The sequence below is a fragment of the Sparus aurata genome, chromosome 2 (assembly GCF_900880675.1).
Source record: "Sparus aurata chromosome 2, fSpaAur1.1, whole genome shotgun sequence".
In the NCBI taxonomy this organism is placed as follows: domain Eukaryota; kingdom Metazoa; phylum Chordata; class Actinopteri; order Spariformes; family Sparidae; genus Sparus; species Sparus aurata.
In genome coordinates this window covers 9297851-9310291 of record NC_044188.1, presented here as the reverse complement: position 1 = coordinate 9310291, position 12441 = coordinate 9297851, and the positions used below count along the sequence as shown (strand labels likewise).

Genomic DNA, 12441 nt, shown 5'->3' with positions numbered 1-12441 from the left:
CTCTCTCTCTCTCTCTCTCTCTCTCTCTCTCTCTCTCTCTCTCTCTCTCTCTCTCTCTCTCTCGTGTATGTGTGTGTGTGTGTCTGAGCATGTGCATAAGGCAGGCTTAAGGGAAGTAGGTAAGGAAAACATTGAAAAGGGTCATATTTGGGCCAACTTGCAAACATTATGGTTTTTTGTTGAACGTAGTCTGTCTTACTAGTTGTTGTTAATTTATACACATCCACATTATTTATAATTTTTTAAACTCAGTGCACCACACCAACAAATTTCCACTCACAGTCTCATCTTTTCCAATGAGGACATTCATTTAATAAGAAAATAAATCAGCGCACATTTACATTTATATCCGTGTGTTCACCTATTGTTGTTTTATTTGTTTTTTGTGTGTGTCATCCGTCCCATTTCCTCTTGTTTTTTATCTTTTCATATGGCCTTGTCACTCTGTATATATCTTTTAGATTTAGATATGTATTTTTTATATTAATCTATTTAGTACTACTTCCATGTCCTTAAAGCTATACATAAAGTTGAGTTGAACTGAATTGTACTCAACTGTCCCCGTCAACGAGTTTGAATGTTTGGACATGTACTCAAGGTACTTTCGCTTACTTGAGTATTTCCATTTTATGCAACTTTATACTTCTGCTTTTTACTCCACTACTTGTGTGTCTGGCAGCTTTAGTTGCTAGTTACCTTTAAAATCCCGTACTCTTCCTGTCCATGTGTAAAGACTGTGGAAGTGCTGCTTTAATTCATGTGTTGAGAAAATGCTCCGACGTTTTCAGATACATTATTGTTTGGATCCAATAAAATGTAAAATGTGTTTCGCAAAGCAGAAAGCAGGTGGAGACGACATGAATTGTGTGGCCCTCACGTAACGTCGATGCAAACATGATGATCTTGTAGAATATGAGGCATTACTGTAGATCAGGGGTCACCAACCTTTTTGAAACTGAGAGCTACTCCATGGGTACTGAGTCATACGAAGGGCTACCAGTTTGATACACTCTTCTGAAATAACAAATTTGCTCAGTTTGCCTTTATTTATAAATGATTATTAATGATTAATGATACTCATCTATGTAAAGACACTGATCACGTTAATGATTTCTCACAATAATTATTAACAATGACTTAACAAGATGGGAAACAGATAATATCAATATTCAATTTTCATTTTTAGAACAGGCCTGAGGGCTACTCATGTGGTCCTTGGGGGCTACCTGGTGCCCGCGGGCACCGTGTTGGAGACCCCTGCTGTAGATTAAACATGTTAAAATGATCTCAAACGTACACACCTACAGCAGTGAAATACATCCAGAGTCATCAGATATAAGAGTGAAACGAGTACTTTTGATACTCTCGGTAAATGTTTACTTTTACTTGTTTGTTTCACAGAGTGGTGTTAGCGCTTTCAGTTAAGTAAATGATCTGCATACTTCTTTCTGTGTCTTTATAAGTTGTGACCTGAGAACGGTTTCAATGTATTCTCCTGTGGTTTCAGACACCTTTTCACTACAACAACAACAACAACAACAACATAATGCAGAACACTTCTAATCCTCAGACACTTTCACTTCCATGTGTGTCCAGAAGAGGGAGCTGTGGTCAGTCCTCTCTCCCTCTGCTCTGACTATCTCACATTGTGAGTCAGTTAAAGACTCAACACATCGACCAGGGTGAAATAATTAACACTCAATTTTAGAAGTGACTGGATTTAGAGATGCTGTGATATTAACCTGCTGCCCTCGACGACCATGTTCTGCTCTCAGTGCTAAAAAAAAAAAAAAAGCTGCACAAATCCAAATTCACCAGCAGGGTTTGCCCTTTGCTCATGGGCCTTGAGGACAGGAAATGATAGGATCTCAGATTACAGTTCAGGGACGCCCTCTGAGTTGCCCTGCAAAATATGATTACGTCATGGTGTTAAAAAAAAAAAAAAAATGATTAAAAAGTACAGAAAATGTACAGTCAAAATGTCGGAATGCAGGAACTGAGTCCTGAGGAGGCTGCAACACCCCTTAAACAAGGCTGTAACATATGCTGAATATACGAGAAGGGTCAAATAATTAAGAATTCATCATTGACAGCATTTCACAAAGCTTTTAAGGGAGTCTGGAGAATTCTTCTGCCTCCTCATCTAGTTGCTGTCGTTGATGTGGCTGTTTTGACCAAAACCATGCTGGCGTTCAAATTGTTGTACATTATTGTTAATAATGATCAGATACATGTTATCCTGGCCATTCAAACTAATACAAAAACACAAATGTAACTACGACATCATCATATAAACCAACTCCTCATGACCACAAACTGTAACTGGATATGGTGAAGTTGGACTGAGTCTATCCAGGACATGTGAATCTGTGTGGCATGATGCTTTCTTTTCTACCTTAATAACCGAGATTGTTGGAGATCTGCAGACTGTGATCAGGGCTGGAGAAAAAAAATATTTTCATTTGCAGCTAAAAAGCTGGTGTTGCTTCGAAACAGATGAAGACTGAAGATCAGTCTTGAAGAGGTCACAGTGCTCTTTGTCGTCAACATGGAAATCAAACGGACTTTATTGTATAGAACACCTTTCGTGGAAACAAAATGTAACACAAAGTCAATCAAACACAGCTACATAAGGATTGATTTCTGGGACCATGACTACATAAAGAGTTCCCATGAACGTCAGTGTACAGCTTCATTACAGAGATCCAGAAATCAACCAGGCTGTAAATGCTGCCTGGCCCAATAATGAAGATATTGTTGTGTGAATGCAGGATGTTTCAAAGCTGATGCTAAACTGCCTTCTGATTTTTAAAATGTTGAATAACATCAATGATGTATGAGTGATGAGGTAATTTAAAGGTCTCTTGAAAAGCAGAATTGAAACTGAATATTTGGCTTTAACTTGTGGGGAGAAGCAGCTGAAGGAAGGGTTGTAAAAGTGGAAAAGTGTCTAATTATAAATGGCATTTAAAGGTTCAATAAATCCCACAATCTGTGAAAGATGAGACACATCCCGGGATTTGAATGGAGCTGAAAGTGTGATTGAGCAGATAGAAGTTGAAAAGAGCATGAATAGTTTGGAAAGTGGGAAATAATGAGGAAGGATGTAAAACAGTGTAAGCTGGGAGCTGAACTGTTTTACTGCACTAGGGAGAATTTAACTATGTTTTCTGATTTGAATATAGAAAAAACAAAGAAATGAGTCATTTCCCTCCGCTGTCACTCACAAACATTTTAGCAAAGAGTTTTGTGATCATCGTTTTTTACATTACACAAAACAAACATTTAACGAATGTTGACAGGACACACATCATAAATTAAGACAAACAGAAAGATGAAAACAGTGCATAAACAAACATAACACAGAGGAGGAGGGATGCAAACCAGGACATCAAATACGTAGTGTTGAGAGTTTTTTTATAATGTTCATATTTGCACTTCATTACAACCACACTGTCCAACACAGGCTGTGTTTATGTTACCAGTTTTCCTTTTGGCTCGACTCTCATGAATTCTATTTATCGCAAAGACCCTGAAAAACAACACACAAAGTGCTGTGATGGAAAAGACGCCAGTCACTGCCGCAAAATGTAATTTTAATAAAAAACCCACAGAAATTTCAGCTGAATCTCTAAACCTGTCAGCGATCATCTGAGGACAATTGGGCCTTTTGAGGGCAACAGCCATGTTTATAGTCGGCAGATATCCAGGAAGAATCTGTGAGACTACCAACATAAACAGACTTTTAAGGGAGCTAATAAAAATCTTCGATGATTGATGAGTTGTTTTACTACGTTGAAAAAAGAAACCAAAACACATCAGATGGCTCCATTCAGTGTAGCCCTGCTTTAACATGATTTGAGGGCAGGTTATCAAGGCTACACGGTCAAGATTTCCCCTGTTTCTACGGTAACCCAGAATGCACAAACCAAACACTTGCTCGAGAGAAGGTTATTGTTGTTGTTGTCATTATTGTTTCATGTGTTTGTTTTGTTGGTGGTCACAGTGGGGGAGGGTGAGACGAGGGGTGTTCAGTTGGTTTGCTATAGATGCTACAAAAATCTTACACACTGGACCTTTTAATGATAAAAACACCACCATTTTTTTTTTTTTTCCATACAAAATATACTCACAAATGTTTTACTAAATCCCGCCCCCAAAAATCTGTACATTTGTGAGGGTGAAAAGCCGAAACAGTCGCAGTAGGTTAAACACATGCCCAGTGATACCGATCGAGACCATCTTACTATATGTTTCTTTTATTTAGGTATGAGTAACTCATTTTACAAAAAACTAAACAAAAAAACAACACATCCATTTCACCTCCTGGGCTCCATATTTATCAGTTACATAAGGGTTACGTTTAATTATGAGGCAATGAAAGGGAAATGGCATTTGGTCTATGGGCCAAAATACAGGTGAATTGCAGTCTCTAGTAAAAAATGTTTTTAAAAAAGTAAAAATAAAAAAAAAATCTGCCTGATCAATTAATCAAACTTTATTTATATAGCACCTTTCAAACAAATCAAAATGCTAAAAGTGTAAATTGCTTAACAAGCGACTGAAAAATAAAACATGGTATAAAAACAGGTTTTGTCCATAATGCACAACAATTGCAATAAAAAATGTATGAATACAAAAGTATGAAATAAAATAATATTGCACTCAAAATTTGATTTGAACAGTTTATAAAATACAATATAAGAATAATAAACATGAACTGATAACATGGGATGCATGATTATATGCTGTAATGACTTATCAAATGAGCCGAGGATGAAATTTAAAGGAAAAAATATCTTCACCAAAATGTATGAATAACACAGGCAAAATGATCCAAACATGAAAGTTAAAATAAAATTATACACATCAACAGTTGCAGGAGGGTTCACCGACGTTTTGAAAGCAGATTTATCATTTGTAATGGAGTAAATGACTCGAGTAGTCTGCGCTGCATCAAATCTACCCTGAAGCTCCATCCTGCCCCACCAGCAGCGCCCACACCGAGATGCTGTGTCACACCCAGTCTCCCCTCCTCCCCTCCTCCACTCTCTCCTCACCAGCAATCAGCCTGTACACGCCTCTCCTTCTAGAGGACTCCATTTCCCAGAAGGCCTTTCACCCAGCTGCTCCCATCCATCCATCCTCCATACGCCTTTCCCATGTATGGAGTGTTACATCATTGGCACAGACACCCACCTTTCTGAGTGATGACGCAGCCCTGGGAGAGTGTGTGAGGAGGAGGAGGAGGAGAGGAGGGGTGAGGGAGAGAGAGAGAGAGAGAGAGAGAGAGAGGAGAGGGTGTCCCGCACGGAGGAGCAGACAGACAGCAGGGAACAGCTGCAGCATTAGGTTCGCGTAGGATTTCACTGCATTGCGATTTAAAAATATCAATCATTTCATCCCCAAAACCCGAGTAGAGCAGCTCGACACAGCAACCAAACATCATCTAAAACATGGTTGATCGCGAGCAGCTGGTGCAGAAAGCCAGGCTGGCTGAACAGGCTGAGAGATATGATGACATGGCAGCAGCTATGAAATCGGTAAGTCCATTCAAAAAAAAAAAAAAAAAAAAAAAAGAAGAAGAAAAGACCTCGTAATGGTGATTTTGAGTGCGTGTGTGTGTGTGTGTGTGTGTGTGTGTGTGTGAGTGATGTGTGATCGGCGCTGTCCGTGCGTAAAAAGAAGAGCTCGTCCCCGCAAAATCTCGACTGTCTGTGCTGGCTATAAAAAAAAAAAAAAAAGAAAGAAAGAAAGAAAGAAAAAATCGGCGGCTCACACTGACTTGATTATTACCTCACTGCTTTAAGACATCATGGAGGAAATACTGTGTGATATCTCTTAATGTCTAACGCTTCATCGACAGCTCAGCGCTTTTTTTCTTTCCTGCCCCCCTCCTCTCCTCCTCTCCTCCTCCTCCTGCGAGTCCGAGTCCAAATCGTCTGCTCCTTGGGCGGTGCCTTTCTGTCGGCCGCGCCGCTCAATGAAGGGGAATATTGCAATGAATTATCACAGAGGCCTGAGCTTCATCTCTCAGCTCATATCACATAATGGCTCTGCTCAACTGCTTCTCCTTCTTCTCCTTCTTCTTCTTCTTCTTCCCACCACACCTCCCCTCCCTCCTTTAAGCCCGTTTTTCTGAAAGCTGCTGGGAGCCATGTGAGGCTGCTGCTGCCTCCTCCTCCTCCTCTTCCTCCTCTCTTTGTCAAATTAATTAAAATAATCCACATTATCAGAATCTCCACTCTGGTTTAAAGAAATGCTCCGGTGCGTCTTTTTTTTTTCTGAGCATGACTGCCTGGAGAAGTGGAGCCCTCACTGCTGCTCTTTCCTCCAAACAGACGTAGGAGGCAGTAGAATCTCTCTCTAGAATATTCTTTGTCATATTGCAGTGAGTCAATATGATCAGATTTTGATTGTGCTGCTTTTTGTTTTTCTCCTCTCGTACTTGTGCTGCTTCCCTCCTCCTCCCCACCCGGACAGATTTCATCCTGAAATCCGGCAGCTTTTTTTCCCAAAAAAGTCATTTTGGGTTAACGACCCCGATGAAGTGCTGTGATATTTGATGCAGGGAGGATGACATGGGTGGCCTGCCTCACAGGAGCCCTCTCAGCTCTTATTGGCCCCTCTTGAGGACAGAGCCTTTGTCTGCTTTTTCCTTTTTTACCCCCCCCCCCCCCCCCCCCCCCTCGCTCCCTCCCTCCCCTCTCCCTCCCCCTTAAGAAATTCTGGGAACTGGATTCACCGCCACCACCAGTGGTTTAGAAAAAAAAAAAAAAAACTGCTGTGTCACACCGGCTCATACTGGAACCAAGAGCATCCTGGGAGTCTCCAAAGCCGGGGCCCCTGTGTGAGCTCACGTATAGATTAGAAATCGTCATACGTACTTTAAAAGGGAGGAACATTTTGTCTTTGGTTCCTCAGGAGGGATGGGAGTTAGAAGAAGCAACCCCCCCCGTGGATCATTTGTCATCGAGGGTTTCTGGTTGCAGGAGGTGGGATGATGTGTGAGCAGGGAGGGATTCCTTTCCCTTTAAACAATCTGCCATGTCAGTGCGGTCCAAACTGGGCCCTTTTGCAGGGGTGTGTACTCTCACTCTCTAATCAAAGGGAATCCCTCGCCATTGCAGCCAGAAATGACAAACGAGAGCTGATCACGGCTGTTTTCCTCGTGAAAAATATGACCGGTCCATTCTCAACGCAGCAGGCTTTTCAGATTGTTTCATGGCGACTCTTTGGGCTGCAAGTAAACGATTATGTCATCATTGATTAACCGATTGATGGTCAGACAAATGTAGACATTTTAAGACGTCACTTTACCAGAAACTATAGAAAAATATTTTCTTTTCGATCTGCCAATTAGAAAAGCCCAGAGATATTCGACGAGTATTCATATTTGTGGAGCTAAATCTAGTTAATCTTTGCCTAAAAATGATTGATTATCAAATTCACTGTCTACTTATTGACTCATGTTGGGGTTTTTTTAAGCTCGAGGATTTTGGTCTGCAAGATGACGACTGTTTCCATTTTGGATTAACAGACAAATCTAGATATTTTGTGATGGAAAATAAATCTACAGATGCAAAAATAATCGATGGATTGTCCACCAACCCCAAAGACATTTAGTCAGAGTCAGAAAAACACCAAATATTTACATTTGTGGAGCTGAAACAAATGGCATTTTCACATATTCGCCCCAAAAATATTTAAAATGAACGATTGATTAACAAATTAACCTTGATTTAATTGAATTCATGCATTGCTAGGTTTTATTTGAGCTCTAAATGAGGATCTTGAAGCAGCGGAGCCCTTGAAATCTCAGTATTTGTGTTAATTTCAACAGGCTGTAATCAATTTTACACTCAGCCCGATGACCTGTTTCATTTCCTTTACAAAAAAAAAAAAACAGTTGAGTCATCTAATGAGCCGAAATCTGCTTCATTTGACTGTAGATGTCATCATTAGCATGCGTAGGTTGTGTTACAGTTTTTGGAGAGGCAGAGTGAAGGCGCCTCCGTCTCTATAGGTTGAGCCCTGCGCTCCATCCACTCAGTGTGAGTGACGTCAGCGATCCTGAGCCATCTTCGTGCTCCTCTGCCTCAGCAGAAAATGTCAGCGCTGAGAAATAATTGATAAGAGAGGATATAGACGTAATTCTCGAGGAGCTTCTCAGATGAAAAGCGGCTCCATGTTTCTTTTTTATTTGTTATCGATCTGACAGAGGCCATGTTCCAATCACATACCCTGAATACTACCGGCTTTTTATAGTAACGCGGCCTCTTTGACAACCGCCCAACTATCAAACTGATCCGTCAAGATCTAAATTTAACAGTCGAGCTTCGAGTGATGTCACGCCGTGGTGTCTTAGACAGGTAAAAAGGTCAGTTTGAGCCGGAGAGAAGGTCACTGGGACACGTGAACCGCCTGTGCAGTGATGGTTTTCACTTACAGTGCAGCTGCCTCGCAGTGCTCGTGGGAACATTTCAGCCATTGCCAGACCTCCTTTCGCCTTCCCGTCCTCTCCCAACCCCCCACTGCCGCCGACTATCTTGAATATTCCTCTCACTAACTAGCATTACACGGGACAGCTGGAGCTACTGGTGCACTAAATTAAGGGATCGGCATGGAAACTGGGGATTGCATATGACGAGTGATACATTGCTCAACGTCTGTGCTGTGAACTGTACTGTTAGTCCGGAGTCTGTCATGTGAAAAGACAGCATGTTTGATTCATTAGGGCGGGAACTAACGATTATGTTCATCATCGATTCACTGTTGATCATTTTCATGATCAATCTAAGGTGACTTTGTTGTTTGATTTTCATTAAAGTCTCATGTTGAGGGCATTGTTATGCCTATATTTCAGACGGAAGTAAAGAGACGACAGACAAACTAGGAAAGTAGAGTTTCGCCAGTTTGTGTTCGGCACTTGTGTTTGCCCCCAATATTGCACCTCGAAATTACTACTTTCTTTCCTACTAATAATCCAAAACCTACCGAAAACCAGAAACCAGAACCCAAAAAGAGTCACCAACTCTCGATATGTTCTCATATTTGTTTGTGTGTCATTTAAATGCCATCTGGTGCTGTTAATCAAGACCTCTGCTCTTGATCTGGCGAATAAAAAGGTCAATTTTCCTGTCTTCCCAGGTAACAGAGCTGAACGAGGCCCTGTCCAATGAGGAGAGGAACCTCCTGTCCGTTGCCTACAAGAACGTGGTGGGGGCCCGTCGCTCCTCCTGGAGGGTGATCTCCAGCATTGAGCAGAAGACCTCGGCCGACGGCAATGAGAAGAAGATTGAGATGGTCAGGGCCTACCGGGAGAAGATTGAGAAGGAGCTGGAGGCCGTGTGCCAGGATGTGCTCAATCTTCTGGACAACTTCCTGATCAAGAATTGCAGCGAGACGCAGCACGAGAGCAAGGTGTTCTACCTGAAGATGAAGGGCGACTACTACCGGTACCTGGCCGAGGTGGCCACGGGGGAGAAGAGGGCCACGGTGGTGGAGTCGTCGGAGAAGGCCTACAACGAGGCCCACGAGATCAGCAAGGAGCACATGCAGCCCACCCACCCCATCCGCCTGGGCTTAGCTCTCAACTACTCTGTGTTTTACTACGAGATCCAGAACGCCCCGGAGCAGGCCTGTCATCTGGCCAAGACCGCCTTCGACGACGCTATCGCCGAGCTCGACACCCTCAACGAGGACTCCTACAAAGACTCCACTCTCATCATGCAGCTGCTCCGAGACAACTTGACACTGTGGACAAGTGACCAGCAGGATGACGAGGGAGGGGAGGGCAACAATTAAAGAGAAACCACACGTCGAAAAAAAAATATATGAAGGGCCGGTGGACTTTGGCAGCCGCTTTTGCCGATGATACTACCGCAGCAGCAGTTCTTTATTTTTCCATGTGTTTAAAGAAAAGAATCAAAAGAGAGGTGAGAGTGGAGGTTAAATCTTAGTTTAAATATATATAGAAATATATATACAGTTGAATGGGGCCTCCGTCTTCTTGATTTTCTCTTTGACATTTGCCAAAACCACTGATATGTCAGTCAATCAGCCTGAAGTGGTTGTTGTTGGATTGAAATGGCAGCCTCACACTGGCATAGGAACTGATCTTGTTCTGTCAAGATAAGCTGCTTAGTTAGGTTTTTGCGTGATAGAGATGCATTTGAGTCACTTGAGAGAGAAAATGCTTGAACGGGAATGCCTCACAAAACTAGTTTGCATTGGTTCCAGTAGTCGTCTATATATGAGAAAAAAAGGGGCCCAGAAAGATATTAATTTTAAACTCACACTTAAAATGAGAATAAAGGAAGTTATAAACCGATTAGTCCCCCCCCTCCCCTTTTAAAAAAAAATATTTAAAACAACTAATTGAAAGGAGTGAAATCGAGGACTGGATCATAAAATCGATTCCCCTCTTTCTGTCTGAAGTGTATTTGGCATCTCACAGATTAGTCTGTTATGTCACTGGAACCATAGATTCTTTTTGGAGGTGAAGATTACAAAGAGGCAGAGACTTAACGATATAAAACAATAAAAAAAAAGACAAAAAAAGACAAAAAAATAAATAAAAGCAGCTTCAGAGTTTGTGGTTTACTTCTGTGTTTGTTTTATTAAATGCACTTGCCTACTATACTGTTTCTTCAGTGTAAGATGATGACAACAATAATATCGATTATTCAATATTGTGCATGCTGGTGATGTATTTATATACAGTAGCTTGACTTTATTAACTTATACTGTGGGTGTTAAGTATTCATATGATTGAGAAAAACAGGCTTTGTCTGATGTTTTGATTTCTGATCTCTAATTTATTTCCGTTCTTTTTGTTATGGTTTTTTGATTTGCTATACCAAAATGGTGATCGTAAAAATTGACCTGTAATGGGCGTTGCTATAGTGACATGCAATATGTGTATTTAATTTGTTAATGAAAGAAAAAAAAAGGAAGATAAAAACCCACCAGTGATCACTTAACCTTTGCCAGCTGGTGTTTTTCGTCACATTGAAGTATGATTATGATATTTTTTGAACAGTATTTAAGTACTTTTTTCTGTCATGCTATCCAGTTTTAATAATGGTGAAGTTTTCAGGCTCAATGTTTCTGTTATGAATCCACAAACATGGACCATATTTTATTTCTGACAGTATACCTTTCTCTTTTTTTTTTTCTCTCTTCGTTTGTTTGTTTTTATACATTTTAGCTGTTCCTGAGTGACAAAAATATCTTGAATGTGAGTCATTATGTAGCAGTTGCACAAGAACCGAAATAATAGCTATGATAATAAAAAAGAATATGACTAAATTATACATGCACCATTTCCGTGGTGGTCTAGTGTATTGTTGTATCGTCACCTATGAGAAGATTTTTTGTTTTTTTGAGGAAGGAAAAAAAAACAAGGCTTTTGTTTTGTGCCCAGAGTACAGTATGTGCTTTCTTTTCTGTGCCTGTATCATTATTTGATATGCCTCATTTGCAACTTAACCTTCACAGAAAGAGGAAAAAAAAAAAAAAAAAAAAAGAGGATTTATCTGCCAGTATTTGAAGTTCCTGCAAAAAGCATGTAATAGTTTCCCGTCGGTGGTTCCTCACTTTTTTACATGTGTCTGCTCTCTGTACAGCACACAGATATGAATATTCAACACCAATGCACAAATAGTAAGACTCACAGGCGATTCAGTAGAAAAAGCGGTTATCGATTAGCAAAATCAGAACAAAACTTTTAAGACACTAGGAAGCTGCTTAAGAGCACAGAAAAGCTGCTGAACGGATTTACATCATAATGCTGCTAGTTCTATAGATTATTACATTAATATATTCATACAGATGGCAGTTTCTTTTTTCGGGGGGGGTTTAGGGGACTTTTATTTTTTATCTCACATGTGATGGCTTAAGAGAGAAACCAAAAGCCTTAAGGTCAGTCACACAACCTCGCTCATGGTATGCCAATTATGTCACCATCATGAGTCAGCCTCCGCGAGCTCGCACTGTATGTCACAGCTGCTTTGATTTATTTTTAACGTAGTGTAAAGTTGATGGTGTCGAAAAGGCTCGCCGGACAAATAGCATGAAATCCTAATGCACAACCGTGCACACACAAGCTTATGAACATCAGAGCTGGGGAAGGGGGGGGGGGTCGAATCATACATGTCAGTTTGTTTCAGGTTTTGTGTGTTACAACAAGTGGAAACTGATTTTTTTTCTTTCACTTTTTCTTTGTTGAAGAAGAGACGTTCACTCATTGCCAAGAATACATGCATTGTGTTCCTTTGTTTCGATTAATTTGTGTTTCTCTGTGGTTTGTGTTTCATTATTTCTGGATGTTGATCCTTGATTTAAATCACAAATTTAGATCCGAGCAGAGCTGACCTACTGGAAGCTAGCAGAGGGTGGGTGGGTGGGGGGGGGGGATACAAACTGTATGCTCTGAGG

General features: G+C 40.9%; 1 protein-coding gene across 1 annotated transcript; it reads left to right on the top strand.

The window, feature by feature from the left end:
• Positions 1-5262: 5262 nt before the first annotated feature.
• On the top strand, positions 5263-11530 carry ywhag2 (3-monooxygenase/tryptophan 5-monooxygenase activation protein, gamma polypeptide 2). Its single transcript, XM_030395855.1, has 2 exons — positions 5263-5543; positions 9151-11530. Exons 1-2 carry the CDS (start codon positions 5457-5459, stop codon positions 9805-9807), a joined length of 744 nt encoding a protein of 247 aa, XP_030251715.1. The 5' UTR covers positions 5263-5456; the 3' UTR covers positions 9808-11530.
• The last annotated feature ends 911 nt before the right edge of the window (positions 11531-12441 follow it).

What these genes read in the sequence shown, in the direction of transcription:
- ywhag2 (XM_030395855.1), top strand. Translation starts at nt 5,457, where the DNA reads ATGGTTGATCGCGAGCAGCTGGTGCAGAAAGCCAGGCTGGCTGAACAG. An exon ending in TGGCAGCAGCTATGAAATCG is followed by an intron (nt 5,544 to 9,150) that starts GTAAGTCCATTC and finishes CTGTCTTCCCAG; the next exon opens with GTAACAGAGCTGAACGAGGC.